The sequence below is a fragment of the Rhinolophus sinicus genome, chromosome 13 (genome assembly GCF_057876585.1).
Source record: "Rhinolophus sinicus isolate RSI-liver-muscle chromosome 13, RSI-T2T, whole genome shotgun sequence".
In the NCBI taxonomy this organism is placed as follows: domain Eukaryota; kingdom Metazoa; phylum Chordata; class Mammalia; order Chiroptera; family Rhinolophidae; genus Rhinolophus; species Rhinolophus sinicus.
This window is the reverse complement of record NC_142513.1, coordinates 10,055,265-10,079,958: the sequence shown is the minus strand read 5'-3', so window position 1 is coordinate 10,079,958 and position 24,694 is coordinate 10,055,265. Positions and strand designations below refer to the sequence as shown.

At 43.9% G+C, this 24,694-nt stretch overlaps 1 protein-coding gene across 1 annotated transcript in view; it reads left to right on the top strand.

The window, feature by feature from the left end:
* Positions 1–24,694, top strand: part of ARFGEF2 (ARF guanine nucleotide exchange factor 2) — a 79,410-nt gene that overhangs the window by 9,365 nt on the left and 45,351 nt on the right. The window contains exons 2-9 of the mRNA XM_019756154.3: positions 4,897–4,927; positions 5,568–5,691; positions 13,248–13,394; positions 14,306–14,485; positions 14,840–15,074; positions 19,226–19,294; positions 20,990–21,141; positions 23,473–23,603. Of these exons, the coding sequence (XP_019611713.2) occupies positions 4,897–4,927; positions 5,568–5,691; positions 13,248–13,394; positions 14,306–14,485; positions 14,840–15,074; positions 19,226–19,294; positions 20,990–21,141; positions 23,473–23,603 (1,069 nt within the window). The remainder of the gene's footprint in view (positions 1–4,896; positions 4,928–5,567; positions 5,692–13,247; positions 13,395–14,305; positions 14,486–14,839; positions 15,075–19,225; positions 19,295–20,989; positions 21,142–23,472; positions 23,604–24,694) is intronic.

Sequence of the window (24,694 nt, the reverse complement as noted above, 5' to 3'; positions counted from 1 at the left end):
GGGCTCAGCTTGGGAGTGGAGCAGAGAATGTGACCCGGTGCCAACGTCGCTGATGAAAGGGGAGGTGTGACCCGAGAGGCAGCGAAGCCCAGGAAGGATTTCCCAGGAAGCAGTGTGGTTTTTCAGCGGAAGCCGCCCCACCCCACTCAGGGCTCCCTCCTTTCCAGCCTGCTCGTTTATTGCTGCTAATCGCCCAGTTGGCGTTGGGAAGGCAGCGCCTGGTGCGATGGGAGCAGTGAACTAGCAGGCGTGCCCCCCCTTGTGCTCCTCGTCCTTCACCCACCCTCCTCCTCCGCACAGGGGTCTGGAGTGCGTGCTCTGCACCAGCCAGCCTGGGTCTGAGTCCTGACTGCGCGGTAGCACCTCACGTCTCTGTGCTCGGGGTCCTCACCTGTGTACCTGTGACGGGCACGCGTGCTCTTGCCTCCGTGGGGTGTGGGCAGGACCCTTCCCCTAGGAACGTCAGCTGTTAGGGCGAGGATTTGGGCTGCACTCATTTTCTTTTTCCCCTTGGCTTTGCCTGGTTCCTCTATGGCACCGGAGATTTTTCACTGTTGCTGACTCCTGTTTTAGGAGAAGAGCAGAACTGACATTTATTGACCACCTGCTGTATGCCAGACACTGCCTTCTCAAGAGAATTACCTGCACCCAGCTGTCTAGTCAGGATCTCTGGAGCACACAGGGCTGCCCTGTAGCATCCTCATTTTTTCGAGTAGGAAATCCAGCTTCAGGGAGGTTTAATAACCCCATCATTCATCTAACAGATGTCCGTGCCAGGCCTTGGACCTACTTCTGCCTCAATCACTAGTGCATTTCTTTTCTTTCCACCACACCAAGCTGTGTCAAACTATCTGCCACATCCCTTTTCCCTGTTCCTTTTTCTGCCTCTCTTTAATGGAAAAAAAACTATTGTGTTCTCCAGATACATCCGGAATCCAACTGTTAGATTGGGCCATATGAAACTAGGAAGATTTAACCATAAAAATGTCACTTCCCTGTGGTTCAGACGGGTTCTTGTCTCTACCCCCCCAAGCCTCCACCCTGGTCCAAGCCCCCATGATTGCTTGGGGGGTTATTAGCAGTAGCCGCCTGATTGGCTCCCTGCTTCTGTTGTGGCCCCCCTCCTTACCCTCAAAGCAGCCTGAGTGATCTGTGTGTCAGCACTTAGGTCTGCTCAGGCCGCGCCCCTTCCCTCCTGGGTCGTCCCATCACTGCGCCTCTGCTGTGCCAAGTAGAGAGGATTTTTCATATTTTTTCTTTAACAAAAAGTGGTTTAGAGAATGCAACAAGTCCTAATTGTTGTGGGAATACTTACGTATAAATTAATAAAACTGAAGGACATCTGTGAACAATACAAATTGCGGCCATGGCAGCTTCTTGGCCCCCTGCAGTAGCTGTCTGCCTAGTAGGTAGGTATCTCCTGTTTCCTGCTCCTGGTGGAGGGCCCGGCTATTCACGCCCCACAACTGCTGCATGTCACTCTGGCCCTTGTTTATTCCCTTTGGAAAACCAGGGTGCATCTTCACTGTGGTCCTGCAGCAGCTGACCAGGAAGGGAGGTTCCGGGGCCAGGCGGACGGGGCTCCCCGTACTAGCTCGTACCAGTGCTGTGTGGCCTTCACAGTTTGTCTCAGTCATAGCAAAGCCAACATTTATATTGTGCTGCATTTATAGTTTACAGAGTCATTCTGCATGCTTATTTGAGAGTCAAGGTACCCAAAAGGTTATGAACACAGGTTCTGGAGCCCAATTTTCTGGGTTCAGTTCCTGCTCCATGACTTGCTATCTTGTAACCTCTCTGGGTCTTGTTTTTCGTCTGTAAAATTGAGTGGACTTTGGCCTTGACCCCTTGCCCTCTGGCTCCTTCATTGCTTTTGGCTCTTTGGCCGAGCCACATCTGGCTTGAACAGAACTTGGATGTTTTGTCCTCTGAGTGCTTGCCATGGTCCTTAAAAGCCACTTTTATCCTCTGCAGTTACTTTTCTGCAGCCAGTGGAGTACTTTCTCCTGGATTCTTTTCCTATTTCTTAACACAAAGGTTGCAAACTGGTAGCCCCAGGGTCAGGGCAGCCTGCAAACCAATTTCATTTGAGCCATAATACTTTTTTAAGTAGTTGGAGTTACTTTGAATTGCAATCAGAGTGTTCCCTTTAAAATCTGAATTTTGACCTCTGGAGACATTGGAACAGCTGGCACCTGTAGGCTCAGGGTCTGTCAGCGGTGCCAGTCAGCTGGAGCTAAGGTGCCACTGCACCCTTTGCCCTGTTGGGTAGGGAAGGGGTCCTCCCTACCCTTAATGTCTTCCACTCACCAGTGTCTCTCCTTGAGGTCCCCTGCCTGGCTCCCCTAGGCCTTTGAGTGTGTAAGTCCTGCCCTTGATTTTATCACCCTGGGTGCCTCAGTAAGTAGCGGGCCTGGTGATTGACTCACAGCTGAGTGGGTTGGAACCAGTGGCATTTCAGAACAGATTATTTTAAAGCTTAGGGGCCAGCAGGGATTCTAGCAAAGGCCGGATTGCTTCAGATATACCTGAACTTAACTCTGACAAGGTAGCCATAACTGGAAGGAAACCTTACATTTGAGTCTGGGCAGCAGTGCCCTTCTGACATGTCACACGGTGACAGACGATTTGACCCCCAGGCAGAGCCTTGGTGTTACGGATGCAGAGTTCTGAAAGCTGAAAGCTTGGCCACCAGCCTCATGGGCTGGATTTCCTGGGTGACTCCCACAGCTTGGGGGCCTCAGCCAGAGGAAGCCAGAGCTACTTCCTGAGTGGATTCTTGTCCACGAGGGGCAGGAACCATGCCACAGAGCTCTCTTTAACAAACCATGTGTCACCGGCCTTATGGTCCGTGAGCAGAATGCTTGATGTTAGGCCTCTGGGTGTTTCTGTCCTGTTTCCTGTGTGTAGTAAGATGACATTGAAAGACTAGCTTGAAGGTGAGAATTTGCCACCTCTGGTGAGTCCAGGTATTCAGTTTTCACGTCCTAAAGTTCAGTCTAGAATAGAGTTGTCCAAGAAAAGGAAATTTGTACCTTCCAGATCTGTGTTCTGGGGTTGCTAGGGTAACTAATGCCATATCCAAACCACTGGCTCTTAAGAGATGGTGTAAGGAAGGCTGGGTTAGGGAACAAACTCGTGAATGGTTGCCAGAGGGGAGACGGGTTGGGGAGCTGGGTGAAAAAGGTGAAGGGACTAAGAAGTACAAATTGGTAGCCATGGGGATGTAAAGTAAAGCATAGGGAATATAGTCAATAATGGTGCAACAACTACCGTGGTTCCCCAAAAATAAGACCTAGTCGGACCATCAGCTCTAATGTGTCTTTTTGAGCAAAAATTAATATAAGACCCAGTCTTATTTTACTATAGTATAAGATTGGGTGTAATAATATAATATAGTATATATAATATAATACAATACAATATAATACCAGGTCTTACTTTAATATAAGACCCGGCATAATATAATATATTATTAATTTTTATTAATAATATATATTAATTTTTGCTCCAAAAGTCGTATGAGAGCTGATGGTCCAGCTAGGTCTTATCTTCAGGGAAACGCGGTACGTGTAGTGCAAGGTGGGTACTAGACGAATCGGGGGATCACTGCATAAATTATGTAAATGTCTAACCACTGTGCTGTACACCTGAAACTAATATAAAATAATACTGAATATCAACTGTAACTGAAAAAAACAAATGAATAATTAACCTGCTTCATTGGCCTGCTTTGGTAATACATTGAGCCTAACGTAGGCATACATTTGACTGGGTGTGGGGGAATTCTGCATATTTAGATAGGGTGTTCTCTTGCTTCAACTGCACAAAACCTTTTTCTGGAAATAAGACTGTCTCTTTGGGATTGTGATTTCTGAATAACGACTCTTTAGTTCCACAGCCTTAACTGCATAGCTGTTGTAACCTCCATGGTAAAGATTTTAAAGTTAATTTTAATTCATAAAAATTATATATGTCTTAGCACAAGAATATGAATGTATTTAATGCCCCTAAGCTGTGCGCTTAAAAATGGTTAAGGGGGTCAATTTTATGTGTATTTACCACAATTTAAAAAAAGCATTTGCTATTTAAAAAAAGAAAGTATATATGCTTATCATAGAAAATGTGAAAAAAGAGAAAGGAAAAATAATTATCCCACTACTTAGATGATTTTCAATATTTTGTTATATTTGTTTCCAATTTACTATCCATATTTTTACACAGTTGACATGTCATTGTATCACCGTGCTGTTGTGATAAGTATTATTAACATACATTTTGCAGAATAGAGGAGTAGCTAGAATGTGGACTGTGAAGCCAAAATGTTTGGGTTCCAATTCTGGTTCCCCGGGTCCTGATAGGTACCAGGAGACAAGTTGCCTGATTTTACTGTACGTTGATTTCCTCATCTAAATCAGTGATTCTCATTTGGGGCCGTTTTGCCCCAGGGGACACTTGGCATTGTCTAGAGACAGTTTTGGTTTTCAGGACTGCAGGGGGTGCTACTGGCATCGAATGGGTACAGGCCAGAGATGCTGCAAAACATCCTGCTGTGCACAGGACGGCCCCATAGTGAATTATCTGTCCCCAAATGTCAGTAGTGCGGAGGCTGAGAAACCCTGCTCTAAATAAGATGGAAATAAGAATACCTACTGCATGGAATTGTGAGGACTAAACAAGTTAAAATCTGTAAAGTACTTAGGACAGTGCCTAGCGTATAGTAACTGCTATATGTTAGCTATTGCTACAATCATTTCATATCACTTCCTATCAGCATTTCTGTACTTTAAAATCTTGTAAACATTCTTTTTAATAGTTTTTGAATATCTTTCAGTAAAGTTTTCTTTTATATAAATATTGCATGCTCCTAACAGGCCTTTCTTTCTTCCTCACCAGATGAAATTAAAGCGGAAATAGAAAAGCAGAGGTAAGCTGGGGCACTTTCTCCTTGCTGAAGCACAGTGTTAGGGGATTAGGTAGTGGCTGTGGGAACCCCTTTCTCGGCATGTTTTCTCAGCTTTCTGGTCCTCGGGTAGCACACGACTCTCCCAGCCCCGTGCTGGGCCCATCTCAGAATTCTGTGTGGTGTGAACCAACTAGGTTAACAGGTTACTGGCTTAATCACTGTATTTGGAGGGAGTGGGAAGAAAGATCAATTGAATGCTGTGGTACCTTTTCTTGACAGAAGAGTCAAAACCTTTGTCCCTCGCGTGTCATGCTTCCTTAAGTGGCGGACAGCTTGCCCTATAAGGGGCTGCTCCTCGTCTTCCTCGTAATGAAGCCAGTTAGTCACGCTGCAGAAATAGAGCTCTGATACCACGAGTATCGTGATACCAACAGTCAGTCCAACTCTCTCATCAGAGGCCTTGCTTGTCTGCATGTGGCACTCGGGCATTTTGTCTTAATGCACATGGTAACTTCTAATTGTTTATCCCCACAGATGCAGTTTGCAGACACTTTTAATTAAACACTTGCAAGTGGGATGGGATGCTAGAGTGAGGTATAGGAAAAGCCAGCTTTTTGTTGTTTCATTTCCTCTCTCCGGCCCTCTCTTGCTTTTTTCCCAGGCTTGGTGCTGCTGCACCACCAAAGGCAAACTTCATCGAAGCTGACAAGTATTTCCTTCCATTCGAGCTAGCTTGCCAGTCCAAATCCCCACGGGTGGTCAGCACATCCCTCGACTGCTTGCAGGTACCATGTTCAAACTTAATGCTGTAAAGGGGGGTCTTTGCAGGCCGTGGGTGGTCTTTACACAGGAGCTATGCTGGTGAACCCCCCTGCTCCTCAGAACGTTGTGTGAGGTGACAGAAAAAGGAGCATTCCAACTTCTTCTTTACAGAGGTCTCATGAGGGTGGGAAGAGAAGAGGGGCCAGACTTCCGTACTAAAGGAGAGAGTTGATTTCCCTGGAAATATTTTGTCGCTATCTCTTATGTATGTTTTTCTAAATGAAACCTTTAGCATTAATTGGAATGTTTCCTACACATGGGCAATAAGGTATTTTTGTTCAACCTCTTTCTTGATGGCATTAAAACTCATGAAATCAAGTCAAAAAAATGAATATAATCAAATCTCATTATTTATAGTGATGTTCTATAAGGCTATTGCGAACACTGATTTCGCGAATTCTGAACCATTGTTCCTAAAGGAAATACAGGGTTAGGTTCCCTCAAGCCTCTGATCTCAACATGTTAGTCAGCTGATCAATATGTAATCATTCTTTGTGTGTTTCTGTTAAAGACACCTTATTTATTATATTTTATTGATTCATTACCATTGAGCTCCCAGTCAACAGCACCATAATACATGCCTGAACAAAACTTATGTAACACACACGCAGTTTCTCTGTAAAGCACATCACTGCCTTCTTGTTCTTAGGGACACTAGACAGCACTTCAGCACTATGCTTGGGGGGGCATTTTTAAATGGCAAAATCACCAACCAAAAGGACCAAAATGCAAAAAAACACAGCAGCAGATAGACCACAAAAAAGACACTGCTTACAGTATGAGAGCTGAAACCAGGACAGAGCGTCTCCTTGTTAGACCTCAGCTGAGAACCTATGTGTCAGATGATTCAAATTTTTCACTGCTCTGCACATGTCTGCAGATGACCACAAAACCACCACAAGTATTGATTTGGGGCTTACAAATAAATTTTAGTGAGTGGGCACATTTGCAAGTATAAAATCTGCAAAAATGAAGAGTGACTGTATTTAGACCACCAGTAACCTTGTTATAAATACCTTTTACTGATGAAGCAGGAGTAGGGAAATTAGGATGACTTGTTCAAGGACACACAGATAATGAGAGACAGAAACAGGACCACAACTTGGATTTCTTAATTCCTGCCCCAGCATTCCTGTATTTTTTCTTAAGATGTACTCCTGAGGTTTATGGTTACCTCAAAGAACCCCAGTGAGCAGACGACATCAATGATACATTTTTAAAAATTGAAGAGGTCCACAATTTACCAGTACTTTCTAGAACAGGAATAGTGACTAGGTTCTATATTATGATTGCTTAGAAGCTATGTTGAAAAGATATATGAAGCCTCATCTGAGTTTCTTGAGAAAGTGCTGTGATTGATTGGTTATGTCTGCTGAGGCACAGGCCTGCCAAGTGGCGGTGGGCATGCCACAGTTTTGGCATCTCTAGTCTAATATTTAGTCTAATAATCTCTCTTCTTTGCTATATCTATACTTGAAAATTGATGACCGTTTTTTCAGAGAAGCAACTCTTCCAAATGAAAAGTCATTTTTTCATTCAGTATAATTGTGCACAGCTTGTCCTATGAAACATATAATGAGCCAAGAATTTTTAAATGGCAGGCTCAAGTCCTTCTTCTATCTTAAAATATTTGCCGCTGTGGAACATTTTCTGAGAAAATTTGGCAAACGTGTAATTTGAGTTGTTTTCTCCTCATGGTCAGGTTTAGTTTTGAAGCTGGTGCTGATAGTTGACATTGTTGATGCACTAAGAACAATGGTTAGCAGGTATGGAGCACTCGGCCTGTGCTACTTGCTTTATCCACATCATTGAGTTTAATCATCCCCATTTCAGAGTCGAGGAAACTGAGGCTTAGAGAATAAAGTGACCAGCCCCGCCAAGTTCCCCTGGTCCAGGAAGTGATGGAATTGAGTGGATATCTAAGTCTTCCTTACCCCATGTCTGTGTTCTTAACCAGGGGTCCTTAAACTGTAGCCATGAGCCAAATCTGGCTGGCCACCAGCTTTTGTAAATAAAGTTTTATTGGAACACATCTGTCTTAGTCTGCTTGGGCTGATATTACAGATAGCACAGACTGGTGACTTAAACAAGAGACATGTATTCTCTCCCAGTTGTGGAAGCTGAGGAGTCCCAAGATCAAGGTACCAGCTGATTCAGTTCTTAGTGAGAGCCCTCTTCCTGGTTTATAGATGGCCGAATTCTCAGTGTCTTCGCATGGTGGAGAGAACACATTAGCTCTCTGGTGTTTCTTCTTCAATCTCATCCCGAGGACCCCACCCTCGTGACCTCATCTAAACCTAATCACCTCCCAAAGGCCCAACCTGCTGATACCATCACATTGGCGTTAGGGCCTCAACATAGAAATTGGGGGCTGGGGGAACGCGCAAACGTTCAGTCCATAGCAACAGCCAGCCACGCCCATTCATTTATGTATCATCTCTTGACTGCTCTCCCACTACTATGGCTGAGTTGAATAGGTGGAACGGACCTGCAAAGCCTAAATATTTAATATGTGGTCCTTTACAGAAAAAGGTTGCCAACCCTACTCTTAGCTATTACCCTGTAGATCTGGCCTCTTTAATTAAAAATATGCTCTGTTTTCCTAGAAATAGTCCATTTCCAGAACTCTGTGTCAAAGTGTATGATTTCTAATGAAAACATTGATGTCCTGCTTTGACTTGAGTTGAAAATCTAAGAGTGTAGTACCTGTCTTGAGGTTTATGACATAGGGTTAGTTCTTATTTTAAGAATGAAAGTTCTCTGCAATTCAATGGGTACACTAGGATTTCTTGGGTTAGTATTGAAAATGTAAAGTGTGTCATCTTTTTTATGACATAGAAAGTGGCTGGGTACTCCCTGGAATACTGAATGAAAATTTCATTTCCTCTTGGTGGTTGTCCTTGCAAAGCCTGTTTGACTGGCTTTTCTTCCCAGTGTGGGCGAGGTAACTTCTGTCTTGGCGTGGAAGGCCAGCATCTAGGGGTAAAGGTTGGTTTGGCAGGATTGGAGCCAGGTGCAGAGACATCCACATTCTGCCCTGGGCGGCTAAAGGTGTCTTCTTTGAGCATGGAGAGGTGATAGGAGGTGAAAGGGGCTTCTGGGTTTGCGTGAGCACGTGTAGCTCAGAGCCCTCTCCCCGCTGGGAGGAACCTAAAGTCTTCCTTTCTGCTCACTTCTACCAAATGACAAAGATCCTCTGTGTTCCTTTCCTTCAGCACCTGGTCTGTCACAGGTCCAGGACTGGGGGAAGGAGCATTAGGGTTCAGTCTTGTCTAAGCTAGTGAGTGATCTCCAAGTTTCTCCGGGCAATAACAAAATGTTTCTAAGAATACCTTCCCAATATATTCATATTTCTTCAATTGTTAGACTATATGTATGTGCTAATGTTATTAAATTACATACACTATAAAACATACAAAAATAGAACTTTTAAAAGGGTAAAATAGAAAAATAGATAGAAATTGAGTTCTAATATTTTCTTCTTACACCCAGGAAAGGCAGTAGGAAACCACTGTCCTGTTCATACCACAAGCCTTGTCTTTTAATTCTTACTTCTAGAAAACTTTGGATTTGTTCATGCATATTTAAAAATCCATTTGTAATTATATAAGTTGTACATGACTACGAGGTATGATCAAACAGTACGGTGAACCTTAGTAACAAGTGTGTGACAAGTTTCAACTTGTTTGGTGCAGTCAGTCCAGTGTGAGCTACAGTTGAGAGGTGTGTTTTAAACTGTGCCGTCAATCATCATCATGACAACGGTCCTCCGTGTCCCACATCGCTTCTGGTACAGCAATTTCCGCCAAATAAAAACATTACGGTGTGTCCTCATCCACCTTATTCACCGGATCTGGCACCGTGCAACTTCTGGCTCTTCCCCAATGTCAAAATGACTTTGAAAGGTAAACGTTTTGAATCGTTTTAGGACATCGAGGCAGCCATCATAATGCAACTAAAGACACGAAAGAGGACTTCCAGAACTGCTTCAGAAAGGGGCAAGAACAATGGGATAAGTGTGTTCAAAGCAAGAAGCAGTGTTTTAAGGGGAATAATGGCAATGTGTCTTTTACTGTAATAATTTTTTTTATTTAAACATTCACCGTATTTTTTGATCATGCCTCATACATTCTTTGTTGAAAAATTTTTAGAACTTTAAAGATAAGGCTGAAGTCCCTTGGACCACCAGCCCCAAACCTAGTTGCCTCTTTAGGTGTATAATTAATTTTCTTTCTTTTTAATTTTTTTTTACATAAATAGTATCACTTGTACAAATTTTTCTGCAGCTTTTTATATTCCACAGTGTCTTTTTAAGATCTTGCTGTATTGCTACAGGCAGATACAGGATATTGCTTTTGCATGTCCATCTATTAATGCCGCTATTTTATTTATGCCTGCCCCTTTAGAAGGGCATTAACAAATAGGGTTACAGTGAACGTCCCTGTGCATGCAGCCTCATGGACGCAAGTATCAGCGAGCCACCTGCCCAAAGGCCTCCCTCCTCTGTCCCTTTTCCCATCGCCTCACTCTGTTAACAAGGAATAAGGTGGAACTTCTACTCTCCACCTCTGTCACTCCCACCCCTACCACCCAAGTCCAAGCCTCCAGTATCTCCCTGCTGGACAGCTGAGGTAGCCTTACTGGTCCCCAGCTTCCACTCCTGTTGCCCTCCAACCTATTCTCTACACAGGAACCAACAGAAGCCTTTGGAAATGTATTAGGTTGGTGCAAATGTATTAATATCACATCATATTAATCCTTTGCTTAAACCGTCCAGTAGCTTCCCACCTCACTCACTGTGCAAAGAACTTTCCCCAAGGGAGCTTGCCAAGCACTCTCATGCCACTAGATATGTCTCTAGGCTTTTTTCTATGCATTGACAAAAATACTTACATACACACACATCATTTTTATTTTTCAAAAATGAGATAATGCTAATGCATTATTGCTGCAACTTTCTTTGTTCAAGATGTCTACAAATTACACAGGGCCCTGTGGGTCCCAGTCGGGATTTTTAGTTTCAGTCTGCCTGCACCCCTTGGAGAATATAAACCCTGTGAGTAAAAGGACTGTCTTACTCACTGCTGTACCCCCAGTACCCAGAACATCTGGGACAAGGAAGGGTGAGAAGGCAGAACTAGAAAGACCCACAGGACGCAGACTCTTCTTTCTTCTGGCCCTGTCTCACTGCACAGACAAGGGAGTAAAGTCATACTTAAAACGCTTTTCAAGTTGAAGAGTAATGCGCCCTTTAAGGAGTCTGTAGAGGGGAGAATACTTCCAGGTTTTTTTTGTATTTGAATTAAACATCCAGTAATTCACCTCCATCTTTGCTTTGCAGCATCAGTGTTGGGTTCTATGAGAACGAATTTTATTCATTTTAATTTAAAAAAAAATTTTTTTTACTGTCCACAGTATTTGTTAATTGTTTATTTATCAAGAGAAACTATTCCTTAGCCTAAGTGTTCATGTTTCGTAGTCGAGGGAACACAGGTCAGCAACAAACTTCCATGGAATTCAACTCAAAGACATTCTTTACATTCCAAAATCACTCTGTGCTCTGGGAGATACCAGCCTTCCTCGTCTTCTCACATCTTTCATGGAATCATAATTTCTGTAGAAATCTGCATATGCCTTCTTTCTTGGTTCAGCCACAGCAAGCTTAGAGAGATGCGACTCCCAGGGATATGGGGAATGCTCCAACAACATGAAATCGCAGGCGCTTGGCCACAGACCGCGCCTTTCGTCAAAGCACTGGAAGGCAGGGTAGTTATATTCTCCTCAACGCCAGAGCCCTTTCTGGCTGGGCCTGCTTTTCAGCATTCACATTTTAGGAGTTCGTAGACCATCCCACTCATAACCCAGTGCTCAGAACGGGCTTGAGTCCATTAGGGTGAGTCCTCTAGGAATAAGGAGTAAGCAGTGTCACAAACCAGAGCTCATTACCAGGTGGCCTGTGCCGCCCTCTTCAGAAGTCTGCATATGCAGCAGTGAGGGGGTGAGGTAAAGGCCATCTTGACTTGTTCCTTAACCCCCTACCCTTTCCCCTCCCCTGTCTGGAGATCTCTGAGGTTGGACTTAATCAGCAGAATGTGTGTAGGCCTCTCTCCTGCTCAATCACTCGATTCAGCAGTATCATATTTCCACCTTCAGCCACTCTCTCTTAGTCTGTTTTTCTTCCTGCTTATTGAATGGTGGTGCTTTCAGTGCTAATGATAGGGAAAAGCCATTGAGAAACTGTGTCAGGCCTCGCACGGTGGCAGCACTGTAGATAACCCTGGAGCTTGTGTTACTTTGTGCGGGGAGAGGCAAGCCAGAAACCAAAAAGATAAACAGAACAGCATTTTTAAGTGTCTTCACTAAGTCCCTGGAAGCAGCGGATGCCTCCTTGTGTCCCAGAGCGCTTGTGTCAGATGAGTGGTTCCTTTATCTGGTCAACCATCGAAATAACCTGGATACCTAGCTTGGAGGGAAAAAACACTGATTCCTGGGCTCCATTCCAGAAGTTCTGGTTCAGTAGGTCTGGGTTGAGGTCCAGGAATCTGTATTTTTAATGAGTTCCCTCCGGTGATTCTGAATCTCAGCCAGGCTTGGAAATCATCCTGCCCCTGACCTTGGAGTTCCCTTCCAGCTCTCTGATTCTCCATGGTGAAATCCAGGTCCTCAGTGAGGTGGCACAGGCAGGCTGCCTCTGAAAGGTGGTCCCTGTCCAAACTGATGTCACCTGATTGGGAGGGCGTGGCGCCAGCAGGCTCTGCCTCTTCAGCCACGTGGCTGACATGCCCTGTTGGACAATGTAAGTGCAGAATTCAGTTACTGTTTTGACTTTAATTCTTGGAATAGAAAATATACTGATGTGATTCAGCATTCAGAGAGAATGAAAGAGTGTACATACTCTGAAGTGTCTTGGTCCCACCCCTGCCCGCAGCTGCTTAGTTCCTTCTCCAGCAAAACATGTTATGATTAGTTTCTTATGTATATTTCCATTTAAAGAAAAAGTATATATATATGGTTTTTGACAGCTTGAGACATAATTCACATGTATTTGATTCACCCATTTAAAGTGTACAATTCAGTGATTTTCATATATTAGCAGAGTTGTGCAACCATCACCACAGTCTAATATCAGACCATCTTAATCACCTCAGAAGTAACCCCGTGCTCATCAGCAGTCACTCCTTAATTCTCTCTAATGCCCCCAGCTCTAGGCAACCACGGACTACATTCCAGCTCTATTACACATCGTTTTCAATCCCTCAATTATTAGCACTAGTGGTTATGTACTGGGGACTGATCACACGATGCCCCTTCCATCAGACACCCTTTCACCATCATGGGGCTCCTCTGCCATCGGGACAGAACCAGTGCTGCAGTCCCAGGGTGGCTGTGCCCATCATGCCCCTAGGGAGGAGGGGGGTCTGTGGGAACTGGAAGTGAAAGGCCATGCTTGTCGTTTGCTGCACTGGGCAGCCTCGGTCCATGCCAAGCAGAAAGTTCTCATCTTCTCCTCTCTGTTTAGAAACTCATCGCATATGGGCACATCACCGGCAACGCCCCCGACAGTGGAGCTCCTGGGAAGCGGCTGATTGACAGGATCGTTGAAACCATTTGCAATTGTTTTCAGGGCCCTCAGACCGATGAAGGAGTTCAGTTACAAATAATTAAGGTATTTCTGTTTGTTTGCCTGGTCTGGATTTTAAATTAGAAACTGGTCCCCTTTGGGAATTTGGATTTCTGATTTACCATGTGTTAGTTGTCTCAGGTGATGCTGAGCTGGAACAGAAAAATGTAAGCATCGCTTAGATCTTTTGTAAAGTGTCAGAATTTATTAGCGTGGACCAAGACAAGAAGAGTGGAACCAGGTGTGTTTTCAGAGTAAACAGTTCCGCTAATAACAATTTAAATTGCTTGTGAGTTACATCGGCTTGAAGTCCTCTGGTCTTTCCCCTTGAAATTCTGGATTCCCATCCTGTTGATACTCGATAATTTGCCCTTGTCCTCTTATCCCCCCATTCCATTTCACTGTTTCATTTCTGCTACCAGGAATGGTTTGGCTTGGGGCTTGTCGGAGAACAGGATCAGAATGCGTGTAGCCCACACTCCGCATCTTAAGCCCCGAATGTATAGTATTAGCTTCAGGAGGGACACGCGGCTCTGTTAGCCTCAAAGCTCCCGTGAAAATCCACCAGGGAACGGGGAAACTGACCCCCCCATCAATACATGTATATTTTGTGATTAATATAAATCAGATCAAGTTGGAGCATTTTCCCTCCTGAGAGGAGTATCTGCATTTTTGGCTTTTTGAAAAGTAAGCTGGTAGAAAGCCCACTTCAACACAGCATAATTACTTCAGATAATTGGGATTTTTTGGAGTTAATACTTGTTTTTAAACTCAGAACGATAGTGAATCGTCTCTTGATACTAATAGTCCAGTTTAGTTTCCAGAGCTGCCACCTTAAAATTTATCAAACCAAATCAAACATAAACAAAGTCACATCCTGTAGAAAAGTTTGGCTGTGGGAGGACGGGAGGGAGGTGGGTGTTCATGAAGGTAAAGGTTTCGGGTTTTTGTTTTAGGCTCTTCTGACTGCGGTGACGTCCCCGCACATTGAAATTCATGAGGGCACCATCCTACAGACGGTTAGGACATGTTACAATATCTATTTGGCCAGCAAAAATCTCATCAATCAAACTACTGCCAAGGCCACCCTGACTCAGATGCTGAACGTCATTTTCACCCGCATGGAGAACCAAGTGGTGAGTCTGGGGGCAGGACACCGCCCCCCACTGTGAACTGTTTCATATGTGGCCTCGGTGCCTGGCGAAGATTCACTAGCATTTTGAAGTTTATACCTTCTTGTAAAGTTTATACCTCTGAATTCTCTACACTCTGGTTTTTGTTCTTGCTTTTAAAAAGCAGAGAGAATCTAGCATGGGTTTTGAAATTTGCATTCAGAATTTGCCTTGAGTTTGTCAAAGGAATTCATTTCCTGTTTCAAATTTTATCCTTGTGTTTGGAAATTTTTTTGAGCAACAGGCTGGCATATTTTCTATTTCTTATCAAAATTCTGGAACCATTTAGATTGAATCCCTTTTTTTGTTGCCTGCTAGTTACAGGAGGCCAGAGAATTGGAAAAACCAGTCCTGTCGAAACCCCAGTCCCCTGTGATCCAAGCTGCAGCAGGGTCCCCAAAGTTCAATCGCCTGAAGCAGAACCAGGCACACAGCAAACCAACAACTCCTGAAAAGACAGATTTAACCAACGGTGAACATGCCAGGTGTGGTTCTGGAAAAGTAAGCTCAGAGAACGGAGATGTACCTCGAGAAAGAGGCTCTTCGCTATCAGGTATGCCCCCCCACACACATACCCCTGTGCCGTCCCTTTCCAGATGTGAGAGGGAATCTGTGTCTGAGGGACAGTGAAGGAATCGGGCAACATCTGCAGGGAACGTCTCACTGCAGCTCATCTATCTCTGGTTCTTCCCCTTGACTTTCGCTTTGCTTTTCTCTTACGGCACATAACCGCTCGGCAGGACGTCTGAGGCCCACTGCCGGCTGTGGGGTTTTCCCCAAGGAGGGGCATGTGCCTGGCTGCTGCCTCTCGACATCAGCTTCAGTGCAGTGGGTTCGGTTTGGAGCACTTGTCTCCCTGTAGTTCGTGGTTTGGGTGGTTAGTCATTCAGTGTTTGTCTTATCCTCCCAGAGGGCGACCAGGACCTCATCTGTCATGTATACGAGGATCTCCATGCCTTGCCCCCTGAGCGACAAGGAGCGAGAAAGTGGATACATAGATGGACATATATAGTCTGACCGCTTTGTTTTCTCGTTCTATGACCAAGAACATTACTTGTTTTTGTTTGCTTTTTTCAATGAAAGGGATATAAGACCTGACTATAGTCTTAAAGTAAATGAAATTTTGGATTGGGTTGTCATAAAGATTATTCTGAATGTTTGCATCTCTCCGTAGGTAATTTGTATGAACCAGATCCCAAATTTGTATTTTTTTCAGCAATGTACCTTCCCAAGTGCTTCTGTCAAATAATTCTCCACTCCAGCTGGTGGTTTGGCATGAACTACCTGACCTGTCCTTATAATTGATCTCGTGTCTTCTGTCACATTATTGGTAATCATTTCCATTGGTAGCATGTTCCATACTGGAATGCATGGATTTGAGGCAGCTTTTGTTCCTCTGATTTGGCCTTGTAGGAACAGACCAGGTATTGTTGCTGGAATGTTGTACTGTGTCAGTTCACTCAGGGAAGGACAGAAGAGAAAGTTGCCACTAAGAATGGCTGTGTCTCTGGGTAAGCCCAGTTGCTGGCTACCCAGTCCTGCTGTCCTGTGTCTTAGGGAAGGGGCTCACTCCTCACCCACCCTCTGTGTCTGTCGTCCTCTTTGCCTTCTTAACTCTCAGGACAAGAACGAGGTTTTTACGGTAACCCTTATCAGGCTGTGGTCAGTCAATAAATATTAATATTTAAGCACACTGTAGTAAGTATAGCTGTGCAGATATAAAAGCAAGTCTCTTGAGCTTCATTAAAGTGCTTCCACTACAGCCCATTTTCTACAAGGCAGCCAACGTGATCTCTTAAAAGGATGAATTAGATCACCACCCTCCCCTACTTAAACCCCTGTGGTAGTTTCCCATCCTATTACATTCAGAGTGAAATCTATGCCAGCCCCGCCCCCATGGCTTCCAGGGCCCTGTGTGAGCTGGCCCCTGCCCACCTCTCTGCCCCCTTTTTACACCTCTTTCCCCCTTGTTTGCTACGCAATACACAAGTGGTGTTTCTGGGTCTTGAAAGTCCCATGCTTGCTCTTGGTACCTTTGTACCTCCTGTCCCTTCCCTGCCCCATCTTTATCTTCAGGTCTCTCAGTTCAAACAGATCACCCTCTCTGAAGCTTCTCATCCCTTCTGTCCCATCATCCTCTTTTCTTCAAGCACTTACCACTGCCTGAAATTACTGAGGTAGTGTTTACTTGTTCCCGGCCTGAGACCCACGCCACCCTGTTCACCACTGTATTTCCAGTACCTGGAATGGTGCCCAACACACATGGCACACACTCAGTAAATACACTTTTTTAATAAATTGGAGGGGTGGGACTTGATTTCTAGAGTATAGTTTTGCAGACACATGGTAACTTAAAATTCCACTCTAACAAAGAAAGAATGATTTGCAGTTAGAATGTTGCTGTGGGTTTTGTTGCCTGTACTTGGTGTACCCCGTGAGGTTTCTCCCAACAACGGGAGACCCAGATTGCCTGTGAGACTCATGACAAACCTGCAAATAGCAGGTCAGAATGGAGGTGTGCCGTCACCCTTAAAAAGAGCAAATGGCTTTCATTTCTCAAGATGTGGCTCTAAAGAAAGAACGACTCCTTCAGAAGACGGGGTGAGAAGCCTTGGAAGCCAAGGAGGACGGGCAGCCTGAGAGGCAGATGCTGGAGACAGTGCCCCAGGCTGGGCTCTAGCGCCTCTGCGATAGAGACGACACGTCCAGCTCTCCTACCTTTCCGTCCCGTAATAATCACCATCGCAGAGCTCCCCAATCAGCCAGTCAGGCGCCGTGCTCACTGGGCACTCCACATACATTTTCCTGTTTTAACAAACCGGGACTCCTCCCCACGGCCTTCCTGGGACCATTTGCCTCCCCATGTAGATGGAGACAGTTCACCAACAACCCTGCGCTTCTCCTTCACCTTCGCAGTTTTTCATGCCACGTCGATAAACAAAAGTCAATTTGTCAGCCTGTCCAAGAAGTGGATCATGTGGCTCTTCGTAAACCCGCAAGATGAGCTTTTTGAGCCTAAGGCGTGCTTGCGTGTGTGACTTTTTGGGCACAGCTCCCACCCTTTCCCCAGGGAGCCTCACCCCATTTGTCCATTCACACCACTCCTGGCTGCCCAGCTCTTCTTGTCAGGTTTTTAAAAAAACAACTTAATTGAGATACAGTTCATCTACCAGAAATTGTACTTAAAATGTTACAATTCAGTTCTTTTTTATGTGTTTACAAGAATTGTGCAACCATCACCACAATTAATTTTTGAGCATTTTCATCACACCCAAAAGAAACCCTGTATGTATTAGTAATCACTTCTCATTTTCTTTTTAAGTTCATTTGTAAGATTCTGACTTTTTAACTCCCAACATTAGACATTAGCATTTTCACATTTATATAGCTAATATATAGCTCTTGCAGGTACACAATTGCCTGTGTATTTATGGATTTCTTAGTTCACTTTCTCGCATCTCATTCTTTAAGGGAAAAATAACCCAACTCTTATGTACTATAAAGTAGAGAGCATTTCTCATCCACAGCCGTTATGGATGTTCTGATCAGACAGCCTAGGTTCAGATCATGAGTCCACGACTTAGGAGCTCTGTGGCATTTAACCTCTCTGGGTCTCAGTTTTCTCATCTGTAAAATGAGACTACAACCAGTACCTGTCATACAGGTTTGTGAGAATTAAATGAGAGCAATGTCTGGCACTTAGAGCTACATAAGGGTTTGCTGTTACTATCTTTCTACTAAGTTTGACCTTAAAAAATGAGTTAAAGAAAAATAGCATATATTTCTGATGGATCTAATGTGAAGATGGCGGGAACAGTGCAGTGGGATCACGCGAGCCTGTTTTCCGTGCTAAATAAATAAATAGCAGTGGTGGGTTGAGTGCTCAATGGAAATGACAATACTTTGTGCTGACCTCCAGGAGCTTGTGGACCAAGCACAGAACTCATAAAAATAGTGGCTTGATTGAAAATCCTCATTAAGGAAGAATTGAAAGGGTTAGTTTGGTTTTGTTTATTTAACATGATGGCCTTTTTGGTCAATGTGATGATGTTTTCATAAATCACTCATGTTTCCTTCTAAAAGTCTAGTCAATGGCTGGTTATGAGTTCTCACAGAACTAGTTTTCTATGAAACCAAATAGTGCCGAACCTCTTCCACGTAAACAGTTAACATTTTACGGAGTAATTCCATTTAAAGTGTAAGTCCTCAACTGTCGCGTTAGAAGTCTCATGCTAAGTTTTGGGTTTACAGTGTGGGGAAAGTGAGTCAGCAGAAGGCAGTCACTTACCAAGGCTCAGTGGTCCCCAAGGTGAAGACACAAGAGAAGCCTCCATCTTTGGTTCTGCCAAGAACTGTAGCTAGATAAAATTCATTTCCTGCCTCCAACTTGGGGTGGGTCGGGAGGGCCCTGGGACTTGGAGCGACTGTGACTTAGAAAGGAAGAGTGTGTAAGTCAGGGTTTAGTGTTCCACAAAAGGAAACTTGAAATCATAGCAGATGCTGCCTGGGAGTTTCCAGATTTCATGGGACGTGTCTTCTGTTGGCACAATCAGATTTGGCTTTGGGATCACTTATTTGCACCCTTTGCCTTCTGAAACACGAGTCTAGAGAACATTGATGAAATCTCCTCCTACTTCTTCTGTTTTTCCCCCGGAAATACCCACATGTATGTGTTTGTGTTTGTGTATTTGGATGTGTGTGTAGGAACGGATGATGGAGCCCAGGAGGTGGTGAAGGAGATCTTAGAAGATGTGGTCACATCCGTCGTTAAAGGTAAGAACTAAGAAGCCAGCCTTTCCTTCTACCCCATTCCTCCAAAAAAGTCCTCAGCCAGATGTTTTAGCGGCAGGGCGCCCCACCCCCATGGAAACTGAGTCTGACCGTGTCTGCTCATCTTTCACACGTAATTCAAAAATTACTTGTGTGTTGTGATTGATTTTATTCTCATTCAGGTTGGGTTCAAGCAGCACAGTCTGGTGGTGTTAGGGATGGGTGCTCCACATGGAGACACTTCGTGTAGATCCAGGTTTTTCCAGGAGTGGGCTGTGAGCCCCGAGGCGGTATCCACTGCGGCCGAGTTTTCATGGCTAGTCATTGACGTGGTGCGGGGAGAATCCCTGTGTCAGCAGGTATCAGATGCACTGGGAAGCTAGTTCATTTTGTTAGATTTCATTCATACTTCCCTCAGTTTCATAGTGTGGTTTCGGTGGAATTAGACTTGTATAGCGCAGAATAACTACTGGGTGGTTTTTTCTCTGTTTATGCCCAGAATCTCAATGGCTGTAGGTCACTGGCTACACATTGAACACTCAGTTCCAGTGCCAGTGAACCATTAACGGGTTGAGAAATCAATAATTTAGTGGATTGCAATCAGCGTTTTTTAAATGAAAGAGAATGAAACGGAAGTAGAATACAAGCTGAATGCATTGCATAAAGTGATGTTAATTAAGCATTGTTTCATGAAACATGCATTTCAGTTACATGTACACATGATTTTAAAAATGTATGTCTTACTGAAGGTCATGGTCAAAGAAATTGGACCACTGCTTTAAGCCCTATACTTTTGTTAACTTAGGGTACCACCAAGCTATATACACAGATTTCATTATTTATTTAACTCCTTTTAGAAATGTCTTTAAAATAGAATAATTTTATTTCCTACCCTTAGATTTTTTTTCTGAGACCAATACAGGAAGTCCTCACATAATGTACATTTGTCTGTGTTGTTCACTGCTGTATCTCCCAGCCCCTGTCACAGAGTTTGGCATATAACAGGCCCTTGATAAATATTTGTCAAATGAATACATGCTTTGTAAAACCATTATTGAAGATTGTGCTTATAAAGTTGTTTGGTGTCCCTTATACATGTAAAGATCCACATGGCAAATACCTCAGAGTTCAGCTCTTCTGCTAGTGATCAGATGTGCTGTCTGTCATTACATGATGAAATCCATTTAATTCTTTGTCTTTCCATTTTTCACATGGCTGCCAGGAAGCTCAGGTCTACATTTGCTTTTTTTTCTGTGACTGAGGTTTTCTGTAACAACTGTCACACCCTGTCATTTATGTGGCTCTTTTTCTCTAACCCCTATGTTAATAGCCCTTAAATAAATAATAAAATTTAAAAAAACCAGCAACTGTACTTTTCATGTTTGGCTGCTTCTGTCTTTTTCAGAAGGGGATGGGGTGGGCAGGGCTGCTGTATTGCACAATTCTGGAGGCACCATTGACAGGGCCTGCAGTGTGAGCCAAGCCTCCCCGGCAGTGGGGCCAGGGCTAACAGACACCTGGAAAGCCTAAGCACCACTTTGGCCAAGCCTTTTCCAGTATTATGTCAGTCACGGGGTAGCGGTGCGGGGAAAGGGGAAAAAGTACCTGGAGGGTTAGGTGAGTAACTTCTTCCTGGTGTCAGTCTGCCTTTCAGTATAAGCACTAATCTGGGAATGCTTTTTGCACTTGTGTTTAAAGAAGCGGCACAAAAGCATGGTCTGACAGAACCCGAGAGGGTTCTGGGTGAGCTGGAGTGCCAGGGACGTGTTGTTTCGCCAGCAGTTGATGAAAACTCACAGACCAATGGGATAGCAGACGACAGGCAGTCCTTGTCATCCGCGGATAATCTGGTATGTCCATCATCCTTTTATACAGACTCCTTTCGATTTGTTACCTGTGTTTAGAAGATGCACATTTACTCTCTATCAGAAGAAGCACCTGAAAACCAGCAAGCCTGTTCAGCTGTTAGTCACACAGTCCTGGGCTGATAGTAGGTTCCGTGCTTGGAACATGCTGATGTCAGTCGTCCATAGCATTGTTATTAAACCCTGTTTATGAAGATTTTTAAAACTTAACATTTCCTGCCCATTTTTCTTCTCTCTCAAAATAATATACATTCATGATAGAAAACCTAGAAAATACAGAGAAGGAAAAAACAGGGGAATGAAAGTCATCCATAATCCCATAACCCAGAGACAACCCTTGTTAACATTTTATTTATATCCTTTTAAGCCTTTCTCCCCCTCACATATGTTTTTCCCACTTAAATAGAATAACATAATGTACATGCTGTTTTGTAAACCTGCTTTTTAAGCTTAATATATGTTGTGAACATTTTTTTCAGGCCCATAGGTATTTTTTGTAAATAGCTTTCTTGTTCTCTTGAACATATTACATATATAAACATTCAAAAGAGGAAGTAACACAACATTCACAACCCACTTGAACTCTGTACCTTTTCACCAGTGTTTCTCAACCTTTTTCATTATCCCCCCTTCAAGGAGCCTTTTTAGATATTTCATTTTCCTAATCACCACCCACCCTTTGTGAAATTTTAAAGCTACTGATAAACTAGATGTCTGTTTATATACTGCATGTGCATTTGTGTTTTATACATGAAAGGAATAAGATTTTTTTCGCACTCCCTGCCCCCCCGCCCCAAGGACCAATTTTTGCCCCTGTCTTCATGCGCTCAGCCTGCTGTAACAGAATCCCATAGACTGGGGGGCTTATAAACAACAGACATTTATTACACTTCTGGAGGCTGGAAGTCCAACATCAAGGCACCAACAGTTTGGTTTCTGGTGAGGGTCAGCTTCCTGGTTCGGAGACAGACGTCTTTTCACTGTGTGCTCACGTGACAGAAGGGGTGAGGGAGCTCTCAGGGCCTGTTTTTATAAGAACACTAATCCCATTCATCAGGGCTCCACCCTCATGACTTAATCGCCTCCCAGAGCTCCCACCTCCAAATACCATCACATTGGGGGGTTAGGTTTCAACATACCGATCTTGGGGGACACAAACATTCAGTCTGCAGCACCCCCCCTTGGGTTTATCTTACCCCCGTTAAGGATGCACATGGGGGTGTACTTAAATCCATACAAGGGACTCGTGTCCTATACGAGGCTAACTTGCTTTGTTCGTTCAGCGCTATCTCATGGACATCTTTCCACATCAGTACATGCAGATATAACTCATTTTTTTAATGGCCATGTCAAATTCAATCCTATGGATTACTGGAATCTGTTTAGCCAGTTCCCTACTAGGCTTTTAGGTTATTTCAGTTTTATCACAGGAAACAAAAGTTCTGTAATGAACATCCTTATAGATAAATCTTGTGCACAGCCTTAATTCTTTCTTCAGGATAGGCCCCTGCAAGTGGTATTGCTGGGTCAAGAGTTGGAAGCTTTAAGGCTTCTGATCCTTAACCTCAAATTAGCCTGCTGGGAAGGTAATACTTGAATCTCTGCCCACCTGTAGGCTGTCAGTTCTCGTGTTCCCATTCCCTCATTAAAACCGGGCAGTAGCATTCATTCAGGTCTTTGCTGGTCTGATACGCGAAAGATCCTGCCTTCATGATTAGCTATAGGTTATTTAGGTTTATTTGTCATTTGCATTTCTTGGTGAATTGCTGATTGGTGTTTTTTTCAGTTTGGGGTTTTTGTTGTTGTTGTTGTTGTTTTGCCTCTTTTTCATTTGGGGGGAGGGCTTCCATTATTTCCTTACAAGAATTTTTGTATGTTGAGGATTAATCCTTGTCATATGTTACAAATACTTATTTTTTATCTTTAAACATAGCTTACTTATTTAACGAAGTTTATTTTAAAACACCTCTCATTTTTTCCCCATTTGTATCCTGTAAAACTATTCTTAGAAGTACCTTTTTGCCCAAGCTACTATAAATAATTTCCTATATTTGTTCTACTTTTTCTTTGGTTTAATGTTTGCCTATTTATCATCTTAAACTCTCCATACCTACTTTTTGAAGGACGAGGAACAAGGTTTCGGAGTTGCCTTACTGACTCCCCCATCGCTCCTATTTTGCCATGTTCTCCCCTCTTCCACAACCCTCACTTCCCCATTGAATAAGTAAAGAATTTACATTTCCGTGATATAATTAAATTTCTTGTTTTTGAAAAGAGTTATCCCTTTGATTTTCTCTTATTTCTTCCTAATTTTAGGAATCAGACGCACAAGGACATCACGTGGCCGCCAGGTTCTCTCACATTCTCCAGAAGGATGCCTTCCTTGTGTTTCGCTCCCTTTGCAAGTTGTCCATGAAACCCCTTGGTGAAGGCCCCCCAGATCCAAAGTAAGCAGACAGCAGTTCCTGGCCAGCTATAGCCAGGATGATCCAGGGCGGTCTTGGGACTCCAAGGAGCCCCAGTGTCTTGGTCCCTGGTTGGTGTGAGTGCAGGCATTTGCTCAGGATGGTTATACAGCTTTTCAAACTCATGGTTTTTTGCCTGTTTTTCATTTGGGGGGAAGATTTCCAGACTTCCTTAATGAACTATAAGAACTTATAATATGTTGAGGATATTCATTCTTTCATAATGAATTGTCTCTGTGTCCCCACCAACCAGGATTTTGCCCAGTTATGCTTTCCGTGGTTTATATACTAAAATAATGATTACATTAAACATGCACCCTCTTTTTGCTAATAGATTTATTTAATCTACTGATGGGGGCGGGGCAGGATGAGCAAACCTCAGTTCCCTGCTCTGGTTGGGACCCTCTGCTTCATGGATACAGATTTAAGCCCCAGATTCAACCCAGAGAAGCCAGATCTTTCTTTGTAGTGAGGGAACTACCACCAGGACGGCAGTGCTGGGGAGTCAAAGCGGAGGCTCTGGAGCCGAGGGACCTGCGCTCAGTCCTGGTCCCTCCGCTTGAGACCAGCTCCATGCTGTAGGAGTTACCTGAAACGTGGGAATGTGGGCAATCACCTTACAGGATCCATTAAGTAAAATAATGCAGTGATGTCCCCAGCCTGGGGCCTTGCACTTTGTAAGAGTTTTATAGTCACTATTATTACCATCATTATTAGTCATTAATTATAACCCTCAACTCTTCTGTTGAGAATCCGATAACCATTCGGGAAGTGGCTTATGGAAATTTCCCGTTTCTTACCATCCCTGTGAGCAGGGTGGGGGCCTGAAGCAGGGGGATAAAGAGCGCCATCTCCATTGTCTGAAGGCAGAGTGGGACAGATGTCTCAGTCTCCCACGAATGGTGTGACGTAATTGTTCTGTCAGGTTAGTCGCAGGACCCGCTCTCCAGGGCCAGTTGACGTGTCTTTTGCTCCTGCTGTATGTGTTCCCTACTTCATGGAGGGCAGAGACGAGGCGAATAGGAGCTGGCAGCTGTTGTTCTCACAGGGCCTGCAGGTTCCAAGAGGACCCA